This window comes from Podarcis bocagei, assembly GCF_964188305.1.
Source record: "Podarcis bocagei genome assembly, chromosome: W".
Classification (NCBI taxonomy): Eukaryota; Metazoa; Chordata; class Lepidosauria; order Squamata; family Lacertidae; genus Podarcis; species Podarcis bocagei.
Window position 1 is genome coordinate 94450407 of NC_138131.1, and position 14497 is coordinate 94464903.

General features: G+C 51.3%; 1 protein-coding gene across 1 annotated transcript; it reads left to right on the plus strand.

Moving 5' to 3' along the window:
* Positions 1 to 7085: 7085 nt before the first annotated feature.
* Positions 7086 to 11166, plus strand: LOC308578332 (uncharacterized protein). Its single transcript, XM_081178608.1, has 2 exons — positions 7086 to 8748; positions 8793 to 11166. The coding sequence occupies exon 2, from the start codon at positions 9135 to 9137 to the stop codon at positions 10047 to 10049; it is 915 nt and encodes a 304-aa protein (XP_081034734.1). The 5' UTR covers positions 7086 to 8748; positions 8793 to 9134; the 3' UTR covers positions 10050 to 11166.
* Positions 11167 to 14497: the final 3331 nt, after the last annotated feature.

The window sequence follows — 14497 nt, forward strand, 5'->3', positions numbered from 1 at the left end:
AAACACAAAAATTTCCTTTGCTGGGGGCAGCATGGAAGAAAAAGAAAAATTGATGTCCTCAGAAGGCATGTAAAAGGTGAGTTCAGGTAAGTGCATCAGTTAGACAAGCCATAGGTTCTGAAAAACCATGGGTACAATTAAAAAACCTACTTTTTTCTTACAACAGTCTTCCAAGGTAGGCCAGTATCACTTTCCTAACATAGCAGTGAGGTGACTGAGACTGAGAGGGAAGGTTCTTGCATCAAGTTACAAAATACATAAGAAGCTGCCTCGATACTCGCTCAGAATATCTGAATGGAATTAAATCTATCTATTCCGAACAATTCGCTAGATTAATAATGACCGCTCCCCGCTTAAAATGGGGGGCGCCCTTTGCGTGGACGCGTGCAGCCCCTAGATCTGGAGCGGCTCCAACAGCATAGGCTTGGCTTTGCCTTCCCTCAGGTGGGATACCTGGAGGTCTCCACCTACCTCAGTCAGTTGTCCAATCCCACCTGGGGGAAGCGTTGCCAAGGAGACCAGGCCAGGTAGGGGAGGGATTACCTGCCCACACAATAGAGGGAGGATCTTACCTAGGAATCCACACTTGGCTCCAGAGCTTCTCCAGGAAGGACGTCGCTGGACTTCCTCGCTCCAAAAGGAGGGATCCCAAGGGATAACGGGGGTAATGGACTTCAGGATACCCCTTCAAAAGGGGATCCTTTTCCTTAGGTGGGCCCTGATGCCCTGGGGTGTTGGGTGGTGGCACGGGGGCCCCACTAGCTGCCCCCCCATGCCTGCGGGGGCGTGTGGGCCGCGGGGGGGGGGAGGCAACGCCACGCGCAGCCCCTTCCCTTCCCCCGCCAGGCCTGGCGGCCCTGGGGTGCGGCGGGTGGTGGAGGGGGGTCCCCGGTCACCTCCCAGGGCCTTGGTGGCCCCCAGATGGCCTTTTCTAGGCCGCAGGGAGGCCCGCGGCGTTTCGTGAGGCCTTACTAGGCCTCGGGGGGGCTCCTCCGTGTCCCCCAGCCCTGGAGCCTCCCCCGGGCGGCGGGGGCCTTCCCGCCGCCCCCGTGATCGCCGGGGGGGGCCGCGGGCCCCGCTGTTGATTTTAAGCAGAGTCTCGTGCCCAGCGGAAGGATGAGAAGTACGTGCTGCATACTCTATATTGCTTTATTTACAGTTCAAAGCTGGTATATTACAGAAAGACATCTTGCCTCTGCCGGAGCAGAAAAGCATCCTCTCGACAGCTCGGAGAGAATCACACAGTGAAAAACAGGAAACCAGTGTACGTCACATCCAGCTTCCCTTTCCCGTGAGAAACTCCAACAGTACAGACTGTGGAATGTAAACACCTGTCTCGTGACAAGCCCTTTCGCTGCACAGTGAAGCAAAGCAGAAACCAACATCCTCCCCCTTTCTGTGAACATCACTGGGCAGCGTGTTCGTACAATATCAGTACAAACCCAACTTCTGTACATAGGTACAGTGTTGATCCTTTGATATAATCTTGGACAATACATCAGCAGGAATTTCATTACCTGGCATATAGGACACCGTTACGAGTCCCTTCTGAATACATTCCCTAGCATGTTGCACCTTCAATTGCAAGTGCTTCGTGCTTTGCTTACAACCTTCCGAATTCAGCAAAGCCAAACATGCTTTGTTGTCCTGGTAAACCTGGATTGGACATTTGACAGGAATTTTCATGTCTTTGCACAATTGTAACAACCATTCACAATCCTTAAGTGAATAAGACAGTGCATTCAGTTCAGCTTCACAAGTACTTAAGCTAACTGTTGTTTGCTTCTTGCAAGACCAATCAAACAGACCCTGATTGTACATGTAGCAAACTCCAGACGTACTTTTCCTGTCTGCAGTGTCACTTCCAAAACTTGCATCTGCAAATATCTCAAGACCACCAGACTTCTGATTGTTAAGTCTCAGTCTGTAATGCATAGTGCCTTTCAAATACCGCGCTATGCGTTTCAGAGCTTTCCAATCCTTGACACTAGGATTGTTGACTTGTCTGCTTAGCAAATTACAGCTAACAGCAATGTCAGGTCTTGAACATCTGGCAATGAAGTTTAGCTTGCCTAGAACACTTCTGTACAGTGTAGTGTCAGAAAACGCTTCTTCAGTGTCATCTACCTGATAACCTGTTGTCATCGGTGTGTCTACAGGGTTAGCATCCATCAGGTTTAGTTTGCTTAACACATCAGCAATTTTTCGTGACTGGTGTACTAGAATGTTACCATCTTGATCTCTCTCTATTTCCAGAGATAGGTAGTTGTTTACGTCACCAAGATCTTTCATGTCAAAGTGCTCTTTTAGTTGAGCTAGGGCGTTATTGTACATTGCGACATCTTTCCAAAAGAATAATAAATCATCAACATAAAACAAACAGTACAGTTTCTTTTGCCCCTCCTCTTTGACAAATACACATGGATCAGCTTTCCCTTGCTGAAAACCTAGAGAAAACAATACTTCAGTGAGTTTTGTGTGCCAACACCGTGCACTTTGTTTGAGACCATAAAGGGATTTCTTCAGAGCACAAACAAATCCCTGTTTTACCTGTACGCCATCAGGTGGAAGCATATAAAGTGATTCATTCAGAGATCCGTACAGAAAAGCTGTATTAATATCATGGTGACTAATGTGTAAATTTTCCTCTGCAGCTAGCTTGAGCATAAGCCTAATGCTTTCATATCTCACTGTGGGTGAGTAGGTCTCGTGATAGTCCTCACCTGGTACCTGTGCAAAACCTCTGGCTACCAATCTGGCTTTGTGTCTGACTATCTTGCCATTTTGATCTGTCTTCGCTTTGAAGACCCATTTGCTTCCAAGCAGTTTCATTCCTGGAACTACTGGAACTAGTTCCCATGTTTTGTTCCTTTCTAAGGAATCAAGCTCAGCCTTCATGGCATTTAACCATGGCTCAGCTTCCTTTGAATCCAAACCCTGGATTTCTTGGAAACTTGAAGGTTCAAATACCTTCTTGGAGCTTTTAACAGCTGTTACTGCTATTGTAGCAAACTCATCAGCAAATCTCTTTGGAGGTTTGCCTTTTGTGGCTCTCTGTGACCTATGAATTAGCCTTAAGTCTTCAACATTCTCCTCTTCCTTCTTAGGAGAAAAACGACCTATTGTGAACAATGGTTCCTCCAATTCTTGATCAGAGCTTTCAGAGGGTCGCATAGAGGCTTTCGCACTCTTGAAATCCTCTGAATCACCCGATTCAGTTTCAGATTCAGACTCAGAATCTTCATCAGTGGGTTGTTGTGGTTGCTTTTGACTATCCTCAGTCTTATCACCGTCATCAGGATAACATTGGAAAATTCCCACATTCTCCCCCCACTTTGCATTGTACTCAACACTTCTCGTGAGCTTTATTGTCTTAGAGTCAGTCATCATTATTCTGTAAGACCCTTTCTGATAACCTAGAAAGATACCATGCAATCCACGCTTGTCTAACTTGGAGTTTTGTGGTGAGCGAACCCACATGTCCGAACCAAAAATCTTCATGTGTTTGATGTATGGCTTCTTGCCAAACATCTTCTCATAGGGGGTACAACCAATCGCTGAAGATAACCTGCGATTGTAACTGTAAACAAAACACGAGAGAGCTTCGGCCCAATAATTCTCTGGAAGATTGGCATCATGCAGCAAGGTTTTTAACCCTTGAAGCAATGTCTGATTTGCCCGTTCCGCAAGTCCATTCTGCCATGGCGAGCGAGGACTAGACAAATCGTGTTGAATTCCTTTCTCAGTCAGAAAAGCTTCAAACTGCTGAGAAGTGAATTCTCCCCCGCGATCACTGAAAAGAGTCTTTATCTTCTTACCATGCACATTTTCCAACCAAGCACAGAATTCCTTGAACCTAGGAAAAGCCTCTGATTTCTGTTTGAGATTGTACACAAAAATATATCTAGAAAATGCATCAATGAGAACCATGAAGTACCTATTTCCACCCAAAGAGGGCGCTAGTGGTCCAACCAAATCAGCATGAACAATCTGGTATGGTTCTGTAGCTTGCCTACTAGACACCTTACCTTTCGCAGCCATTTTCACCTTGTTTGCTGCGCATGCTTTGCACTTCATGTGGTACCTGCAGGGTTTAATAGTCATATCTTCAACCAAGGTAGGCATTTTAGATACTGCCTCAAAATGCAAATGACCAAATTTTCTATGAAAATCATGAATACATTCTGCATGCAAACTTTTGTTAGAACCTGCAATGCAACAAGTGTCATCCTTTTCAACATCATCATAATACAAAACAAACAAACGATCAACATATTCAGCATGCAATACATAATCATTTTTCTTTGTGATGATGCACTTCTTGTTCTTGAAGGACACGTCAATGTTCCGTTCATTCAGCTGTCCAACGCTGAGCAGATTATGATTGGCGTCTGGCACATAAAGTACATTCTGTATCGATAAGTCCAAACTGTGAAGAACAACAGTTCCGTAGCCTTTACTTGGAATAGTGTGGTCATCCGCCTGGTGAATCGCACCTTCCTGCGGTGTAAAAGACACAAACAGTCTCTTATCGTTGCACATGTGGTGGGTTGCCGCTGAATCAACAACGAAGAAAGATCTAGACGTCTTCTGGACCTCTGCAGCCTTTGGAGTGAAGCGTGAAACCATAGCCTTGTGCTGCGTTGTCCTAGACACCGGACCTTTGCCTTTGCCTCGGCCTTTTCCACGCGATGAGCTTTCGCTGCGCTGCTCTGTCTTGGCCCTGGGATATCTGCATTCCCTCTTCATATGGCCTAGACGTCCACACGAGTAGCATTTCACTGCCTTCAAAGCTTTGGCGCCATCTGGTGGTTCCACTGCACTAAGGGACGACGTCTGTGAAGACTCCCCCTTGCCCATGCAGCTAGCACCCCGGCGATCCGCTTCATTCAATATCACGGCAGTTACATAGTCCACTGTCAGCTGAGCGGTTGGCTGCACAGCAATCTGGGTTGCAACAGACTCCCAACCTGAACCCAAAGATTGTAGTATCATGAAAGAATACACAGCCTCTGGAAAGTTCAGTCCTCTCTGTTGCAGCTCATGTCTCAGATTTTGCATCTCCATCAGATGTAAACGCACATCTCCACCTTCAGCAAGAGCCATATTATGCAGCTTGTTAAAGTAAAACATAGTAGATCCAGCTTCTGTCCTTAAGTGAGCCTCTCTCAAAGCGTCCCAAATTTCTCTGGCTGAGGTCTTATCACGCAATAGACAGAGCTCTTCTGGGGATACTATCAATGTAAGCGTTCCCCGTGCTTTGGAATCCTTAGCTTCCCATGCATCTGTAACTGGAACTGGGGGGGGGGGTCTGTAATCACCTCAAACAAACCCTCTTTCCGCAGAATTGCCTCTGCATACAGAACCCAGTCGGCATGGTTTTTCTTGTTGAGCGTAGGAATCCCACAAGCATCCTGAAGGGCCATCATGACTCTGGCATTAGCCTTCAGCGTCATATATGCTGCTTTAAATCTTGCTGCGTCACTGCTGCAGCTGCTTCATTCCAAAAGCGCACTTAAAAGTTACTTTCGATTTCCCCAGCATAGTGACTTGTGCCTGGGAGCCTTTTGCCTGTTCCCGGCAAAACGGCTTTAAATGTTCAAAGTCCAGCCATAAAGCAATTAACTAGAAGCTGGCAGGCTGCCCGGAGCAGTAGCACATACCTCATCAATCACTTTTACGCGCAGAGCAGATACCGTTCCGATCTGTCCCTCTGCATTCCGATCCTTTGCCGGCACTCCGATTCGACTTCTGGAGCCCATAACCACGTGTTCATTTAAAGCAGAGTCTCGTGCCCAGCGGAAGGATGAGGAGTACGTGCTGCATACTCTATATTGCTTTATTTACAGTTCAAAGCTGGTATATTACAGAAAGACATCTTGCCTCTGCCGGAGCAGAAAAGCATCCTCTCGACAGCTCGGAGAGAATCACACAGTGAAAAACAGGAAACCAGTGTACGTCACATCCAGCTTCCCTTTCCCGTGAGAAACTCCAACAGTACAGACTGTGGAATGTAAACACCTGTCTCGTGACAAGCCCTTTCGCTGCACAGTGAAGCAAAGCAGAAACCAACATCCGCCACGCGGCCTCCCCCGGCTCCGGAGGGCTGCCTGGGCCGCAGGGAGGCCTGGCTGGGCCTCGGCGAGGCCTTGCCGCATTTTGCAGCCTAGCCGGGCCTCTGGCGGCCCTGGGGCCTTTCCTGGGCGGCGGGGGCCTTCCCGCCGCCCCCGCGATCGCCGGGGGGGCCCGCGGGCCCCGCCACACGGCCTCCCCCGGCTCCGGAGGGCTGCCTGGGCCGCAGGGAGGCCTGGCTGGGCCTCGGCGAGGCCTTGCCGCATTTTGCGGCCTAGCCGGGCCTCTGGCGGCCCTGGGGCCTTTCCTGGGCGGCGGGGGCCTTCCCGCCACCCCCGCGACCGCCGGGGGGGCCCCGGGCCCTGCCACGCGGCCTCCCCCGGCTCCGGAGGGCTGCCTGGGCCGCAGGGAGGCCTGGCTGGGCCTCGGCGAGGCCTTGCCGCATTTTGCGGCCTAGCCGGGCCTCCGGTGGCCCTGGAGCTTCTCCTGGGCGGCGGGGGCCTTCCCGCCACACGCACAATCGCTGGGGTGGGGGTGGGGGCGCGGGCTGCGGCCCGTGCCCTCCCCGGCTCCGGGAGGCGTAACCGGGCCTCGGAAAGGCTCTGCTGAATAGTGCGGCCTAGCTGGGCCTACAGCGGCTTTGGAGCCTCCCCTGGGCGGCGGGGGCCTTCCTGCCACCCCCCCATTCCGTGGGGGGGCCGCGGGCCACACCGCATGGCCTTCCCCCACCTTTGGTCAGCCTTTAAGGCTGCAGGGAGGCCCTGCCGCCTCATATGGCCTACACCAGGCCTCTGGCGACCCTGGAACCTCCCCTGGGCGGCGGCGGGGGGGACCTCTGCAGCTGGTGGGCATACCCGCCTCCCCCCCCAGATGGCCCCGGGGGACAGTGTGTGCCTCTGCTTGCCCCACCCCCCCATAAACCGTGGTGGGGCCTGCTTAGTGGTGGCCCCAAGTCTGCAGCCATTTCAATGGCGATCGCATGGCAGCAGCCATTGCGCCGGTGACTACATGGCGGCGGCCATCCTGGATCTGGCTGCAGGGGCGGTCATGCTTCGGTGGTCCTTAGGCGCACCTATGGCCTCATCAGGTAAGTATTGGTTTTGCATCTCACTATCATAGCTTGCCAGCAGGTGCAGTGGACAGCAGGCATCGCGCTCATTATCGACGAGGGGAGACTGCCCATGGACCTCAACTGAAATCTGTGCAGTGATTTTCTAAACTATTGCTTGTTTTATTTTGCAGCCTTTAGTAGCGATCCCTGCTGCGACTCAGTCCTTGCCTTATCTCCTCCCCTCCCATTATTTGAACCCTTACCTTTATCACTAGTGTGTGTTTGCAAATTGATAGCGGGCATTTTCTACCAATCATTGCCCCCCCCCTTGTTCTACGGATTCCCTAGCATACCCTACTCTATTAGCCCCACACCATGCCACCAAAGCGTCAGGCTGCTTCTCCGCCCCGCATTAGAAGGGGCACTGTAAGGGGCGCGTCCACCAAGCCTGCCCAGATACAGGCCACTGAACAGCGTAAGGCGCGTGCGACCAGGGAGGAGCAGCCCAAGAAGACCGCGCCCAAGAGGGCAGCAGCACCTAGAGGGTCTTTTGGGTCCATAAGCCCACTAGCCATGGCGAGTCGCGCCGGCAAGGGCTCGGCTGCCAAGCCGAGATGTACAGAGAGCTCCTCCTCTACCCGCTCCTGCCTTAGTAGCAGTCCCTCGCACCCGGTGCGTGGAGACAGTAAGGATAGGACCATTGCCCGGCTGAGGCGCCGCCTGGAGCAGCGGGATTCGCGCACAGGGCGCTCTGGGTCACCTCACAGCCGCAGGCAAGGGCGCAGTAGCAGCTCCGCTGACCGCCGTGTCCAGGAAGGCGCATCACGCTCATCATCCCTAAGTCGCACAGATCGCGTCATCGTGGGAGGAAACACCGCAAATCCAGGAGGAGAGCCACAAGTCCAAGAGGGACTCTTCTGGATCATCTAGTTCCTCAGGTAGGTCCAGCTCCACTGATAGTACACGGGGGGGAGCATCAAAGGCTATTGGGTTACAGGCCCCCACGCCCCAGGGCTGCCGCACTGGGTCTGGCGGTGCCGCAACCGGAGGCACAGGCGTGAACATGGTGCTATTGCGCTGTGTGGTGAGGAGGGCATTGACTCCAGAGGTAGCATTAGGAAATCCAACTTCAAAAGAACTGACCAGCCCCCAGGCCTTCGCCTGCGCGAGAAGTTGCGGGAACGCATCCTTAATGGGGAGTTTGTGGATTTGTTTGATCTGCTATCCCCTGCCTCTTCGACATGCCTAAAATCTAAATCCGCCAAGCAGAGGAAAAAAGATAAAAAAGTGAGTGTTGAGCGTACCTTTCGTAATTGGCTCACTGCATACACCACTTACATGGGTATTATAGTCGCTAGTTACCCTGACAGGGGTTGGCACCTGACCAACTACCTACTTATCATCCTAAAGGCTGAAGCCATGTATGGGGGGGGAGGCGGCACTTGCCTATGACCAGGCATTCAGGGAGCGGGCGGCAGGGGACGACACAGCTAGATGGGATATCGAAGATGATGACGTGTGGTCTGAGTTGGTTGCCCCATTCTTCAAGAAAGGGTCTGACAATGTGAAACAGTCCAAATACCAATCCAAGGCCCCCAAGAGATCTTGCTGGGAGTATAACAACGGTTCCTGCTTCAGAGAAAAATGCCGATTTGCTCATAAATGCGAGCGCTGTAGTGGATCTCACCCCACCACAAAATGTTTTTGGGGGTAGAAGTTTTTTCAAGGCTCCCGCGGATCAGGCGCAGGCACATCTCAAGACAAAAGAGAGGCCGGAGCCTCTACAGGCTCCTCTGGCACACTGCAAAGCAAAAACAATGCCCGCAAATAGTGTTCTCCTTTCCCTAGCCCCCTCACCCGTATCTATATCAGCAATGCTGCCTTTTTACTCCAGTACCCCAATAAAGAGGCAGCAAAATACATTTAGGAGGGCTCTAGGGAAGGTTTCCACATCCCAGTGGTAGTCACCCCTTCATGCACCAATCCCCCCAACCAAAAGTCTGTCTGAGATATGCCACACATTGCTGAGAAGAAGATCACCAAAGAACGTTTGCTGGGGCGAGTGGCAGGTCCCTTCTCAGAACCTCCATTTCCCACCCTCATAGTGTCTCCACCAGGTATCGTGCCTAAGAAGGCCACAGGCGAGTTTCGATTAATACACAACCTTTCTTACCCAAAGGGTGGGTCAGTAAATGATGCCAATCCTCAAGAACAATGCTCAGTCAAATATGCATCTCTTGATCAGGCAATCAGGCTGGTTAGGGAGTGCGGCTCGGGCGCGCTCATGGCAAAATGTGACATCGAATCGGCCTTCCGTTTGTTACCAGTCCACCCCAGGGACTTCTGGTTGCTAGGTTTCAAATCATATCTGGGTATTGAACTGGATTCTGTCAGCCAAACCTCTTGCCTGCCCCTGGCCGAACTCGCCACGTTGAGGGAATTGGTTACCACCACGATGGCCCAGAAAACGACTACGTTGCATCAGGTCCAGACACTCTTAGGACACCTCTATTTTGAAGGCAGGGTTATCTCGCCCAGTCGCGCCTTTTGCGCACGCCTAGCCCGTCTCATGGTTGGCGGTGTTGCCCCCCACCACCACATCAGGGTCACTCATACCATAAGGGAGGACCTCAAAATGTGGCTGACCTTCCTGAAAAGTTACAATGGGGTATCCTTTTGGCGAGATTGGCTGCTGCTTAAGGAGCAGCTACAGGTGCACTCTGACGCCTCTGGTCGCTCTGGCTTCGGTGTCTACCTCAGGGGTCACTGGCGTGCGCAGCCTTGGCCGACATCTTGGCACGCGGAGGGCATTACACGCGATTTAACTTTTCTTGAGTTCTTTCCAATCCTAGTAGCTCTCCGGGTTTGGGGGACCTTCTCAAGGACACCAAGGTGTGCTTCTGGTCAGACAACCAGGCGGTGGTAAGAATCATGGCGAAGCAATCTGCAAAATCCAACAGGGTAATTCGCGTGCTCCGTCTCTTCGTGCTGGAATGTCTGAAAGGTAACATCACCTTTTCCGCGCGGTTCATCCCGGGCCTCAATAACGACATTGCAGATGCCCTGTCTCGCTTTCAGATGGAGCGTTTTGGTGACCTAGCACCCGAGGCCGATCAACTCCCAGAAGCCTTTCCGGAGGACCTTGGGAACTCGGTCGAGAGAAGTGACAGCAGGGGTACTGAGCCCCCTTGCACCATCAACATTGCAATCCTACACCGGAGCATGGTCCCAATTCGAGGGGTTCAGAGATAAGTTTGGTTTACGACGCAGACGTGCAGCTAAGGAGTATGATGTTCTAATAGTTCACCTAAAGCGTAGAGGCATGGCCCCTTAAGACAATCAGCCTGCACAAGGCTGCTTTCTCATACTTCAGCAACTGTTTTTGGCTCCCAGACCCCTGTAACAATTTCCACGTAAGGAAGCTTTGCAGGGTGGCGTCACTCCCACCCGCCCATTCCAGATAAGAGGAGGACAGTAATCATTGAGATCCTCCGGCTGATATTGGATGTGCTCCCCAGTATCTGCTGGTCCAGCTATGAGATTAGGCTATTCAGGGCGGCCTTCTCCCTGGCCTTCCTTGGTGCGCTCCGTATCGGAGAGTGCGTTGGGGGCACATTGTCATCTCATCGCAGGGGCTTGTCTGTGGCTGATATCAACCCTGACAGGCGCATGCTACAAGTCAAAATCCGAGCCTCCAAAACCGATCAACTAGGTAGGGGTACCACGCTAAGTCTAGCCCCCTCCCCACACACTGGACCATGCCTGGTCGCGGACACACGCAAATTCTTGAAGGTACGTCCTCCAGGACCAGGCCCTCCCATTCATGCATCAGGCCGCCCCATGACCCGTTGCCAATTTGTTTCAATATTGCGTAAGGCCATCCATGCTTGTGTAGGTGACCCGGCACAATTTTCTGGGCATTCCTTTTGTATCGGTGCAGCAACCACGGCAGCTGCAAGCGGCCTCCCGGCAGAACACATAAAAGCAATGGGGCGGTGGCGTTCAGCTGCCTTCAAAGGCTACATTAGATACAACCAGCAGACACTGACAGATCCTTTCTTTCAGGCTCAACCCCCAAACTTCGGCCACAGCATAGTGCATTGGGCGGCCATCCATGCCACCACTGGTCCAGGCGGAGAACATCTGGGTCTGCAGCCAAAGATCTCCATTGCCTGGTTCGGACAACGGGGAAGGCGTTGGGATCCCCTGCTCCCTCAGTTGCGTCACGAACTTGCGTTCCACGGTGGGATGCCCAGCTCCCTCGGTTGCGTCACGAACTTGCGTTCCACGGTGGGATGCCCTGCTCCCTCGGTTGCGTCACGAACTTGCGTTCCACGGTGGGATGCCCTGCTCCCTCGGTTGCGTCACGAACTTGCGTTCCACGGTGGGATGCCCTGCTCCCTCGGTTTCGTCACGAACTTGCGTTCCGCCACCCGGCAAGCGCGGTTGTGCTCCACCTCTGCGAAAATGACTTGGTCGTGCGCAAAAGCATAATTTTGATCAAAACAGCGATCGCAGACCTGGAAAGCGTGCACGCCACTCACCCCAATATCACGATTTTCTGGTACGAACCTCTACCACGCTTGCATTGGCGTGGCAACATCAAACCCACTAGACTTAATTACACTGTGGAAAAAATCAATAGGGCAGTGCGCTCTGCAACCACTCGCATGGGAGGTCAGGTCATGAAACACCCCAACATTAAAGTTTACATGCAGGAGCTATTTCAGCCCGATGGCGTGCACCTATCGGACCTGGGTAACGAGCGTTGGCTGAGCGACATCAGGCATGGCCTGATTGATTGGTGGAGGATGGCAAAGGCGTCTTTCAGATGTTGGTAGTCTTGGCGGCGAGACCGCAATTGCGGTCTCGGGTGGCGGTATCAGGCCTTGGGCGGAATCCTTTTGTCCATCTTCCTCTTGCGGCGGCGATACCAGGGTTCCCCGTTAAAGGGGTTTTCTGGAGGGAGGCTTTGGCCGTACACCGAAAGGTCGTCATTGCTCCCTCCTGCGGCGGCGTTACGGGGGCGGCCATCTCTGCTTGAACATATGTTCTCCAGAGCCGGCCCATCCCCCCCCCACACACTGGATAACCCTGATGCTCCCTAGGTCCCCGGCTGGGGACCGGGGAGGGAGAACGCCCAATGCCTGAGCCAAGGTCAACCCACATTTGAAATTTAATAAAGTTGTGGCCAATTTAATCCCATAGCACGTTGTCTTGAGTCGTTATTCACATGACGGGGGGACCGTGCAGGATCTGGGGACTCCGCCTGTCCACGCAATGACCGCTCCCCGCTTAAAATGGGGGGCGCCCTTTGCGTGGACGCGTGCAGCCCCTAGATCTGGAGCGGCTCCAACAGCATAGGCTTGGCTTTGCCTTCCCTCAGGTGGGATACCTGGAGGTCTCCACCTACCTCAGTCAGTTGTCCAATCCCACCTGGGGGAAGCGTTGCCAAGGAGACCAGGCCAGGTAGGGGAGGGATTACCTGCCCACACAATAGAGGGAGGATCTTACCTAGGAATCCACACTTGGCTCCAGAGCTTCTCCCACCCTACCCACCCTCAGTTAAGGTCTTATTTTGCAGGTTAACTTTTCTTCACAGGTTTTGCAGGTTAACTTTTCTTCACAGGTATGCGGGCGCTGCTACGTTAAGGTCGCTGTTAAAGGGCCGGAAAGGAATTTCCCTGCATTGGCAGGTTTCGCCTTTCCCGTAGCAAAACGTCACAACTTTGGCGGTATCAGGCCTTGGGCGGAATCCTTTTGTCCATCTTCCTCTTGCGGCGGCGATACCAGGGTTCCCCGTTAAAGGGGTTTTCTGGAGGGAGGCTTTGGCCGTACACCGAAAGGTCGTCATTGCTCCCTCCTGCGGCAGCGGCGTTATGGGGGCGGCCATCTCTGCTTGAACATATGTTCTCCAGAGCCGGCCCATCCCCCCCACACACACTGGATAACCCTGATGCTCCCTAGGTCCCCGGCTGGGGACCGGGGAGGGAGAACGCCCAATGCCTGAGCCAAGGTCTACCCACATTTGAAATTTAATAAAGTTGTGGCCAATTTAATCCCATAGCACGTTGTCTTGAGTCGTTATTCACATGACGGGGGGGCCGTGCAGGATCTGGGGACTCCGCCTGTCCACGCAATTAACAATACTTTAACGGAAAGAATTGAGATAACGAAGGGGACAAGGCAGGGCTGCCTGCTATTGCCATTATTATTCATAACAACACTAGATGTTCTGCTGAAAAAAAAACTGAAACAAAAAGAGTAAAAGGTATAGAAATTGGTTTAAAAGAATACAAATATAAAGCTTTTGCAGATGATGTAGTGTTGACGTTGGAACAACTAATAAATAGTTCAATTGAGGCAATGGAAAAAATAGAAGAATATTGTCATCTTGCTGGATTTAAATTTAATAAGAGCAAAACAAAACTACTAACAGAAAACATGGATAGTAAAGAAATAGAAGAGTTACAAATGAAAACAGGACTAACAATTGCAAAAAAAAGTAAAATACTTGGGGGTATGGCTAATGACAAAAAACATCAACTTATATAAAGATAATTACGAAAAGGTGTGGACAGAGATTAAACAAGACCTGGAAATTTGGACCAGAATGAAATTATCGTTGATGGACAGAATTGCTGATATTAAAATGAACATGCTTCCGAAACTGTTAATCTTATTCCAGACCATTCCTATTATATGTGGAACGAAACAATTTGACATCTGACGAAAACTTATTTCTAAATATATCTGGCTGGGAAAGAAACCTAGGATCAAATATAAAATCCTGACTGATGCAAAAGAAAGAGGTGGATTCTCCCAGCCAGATCTAAAAATTTATTATGAAGCATCTTGTTTTTGTTGGTTGCGTGATTGGATAGCATGAGACAATGAGGAGGTACTAGATTTAGAGGGATTCGATAATAGATACGGGTGGCACGCCTACCTGTGGTATGGAAAGACAAAAGTTCACAGAGGGTTTCTGCACCACATCATTAGAAAATCCTTGTATGAGGTATGGACTAGACATAAAAATCTCTTAGAACGTAAAACTCCGTGAGGTCTGACCAGAGCAGAATACAGTAGCACTATTACTTCCCTTGATCTAGATGCTATACTCCTATTGATGCAGCCCAGAATTGCATTGGCTTTTTTAGCTGCCGCGTCACACTGTTGGCTCATGTCAAGTTTGTGGTCAACCAAGACTCCTAGATCCTTTTCACATGTACTGCTCTCAAGCCAGGTGTCCCCCATCTTGTATTTGTGCCTCTCATTTTTTTTGCCCAAGTACAATACTTTACATTTCTCCCTGTTAAAATTCATCTTGTTTGTTTTTGCCCAGTTCTCTAATCTGTCAAGGTCGTTTTGAAG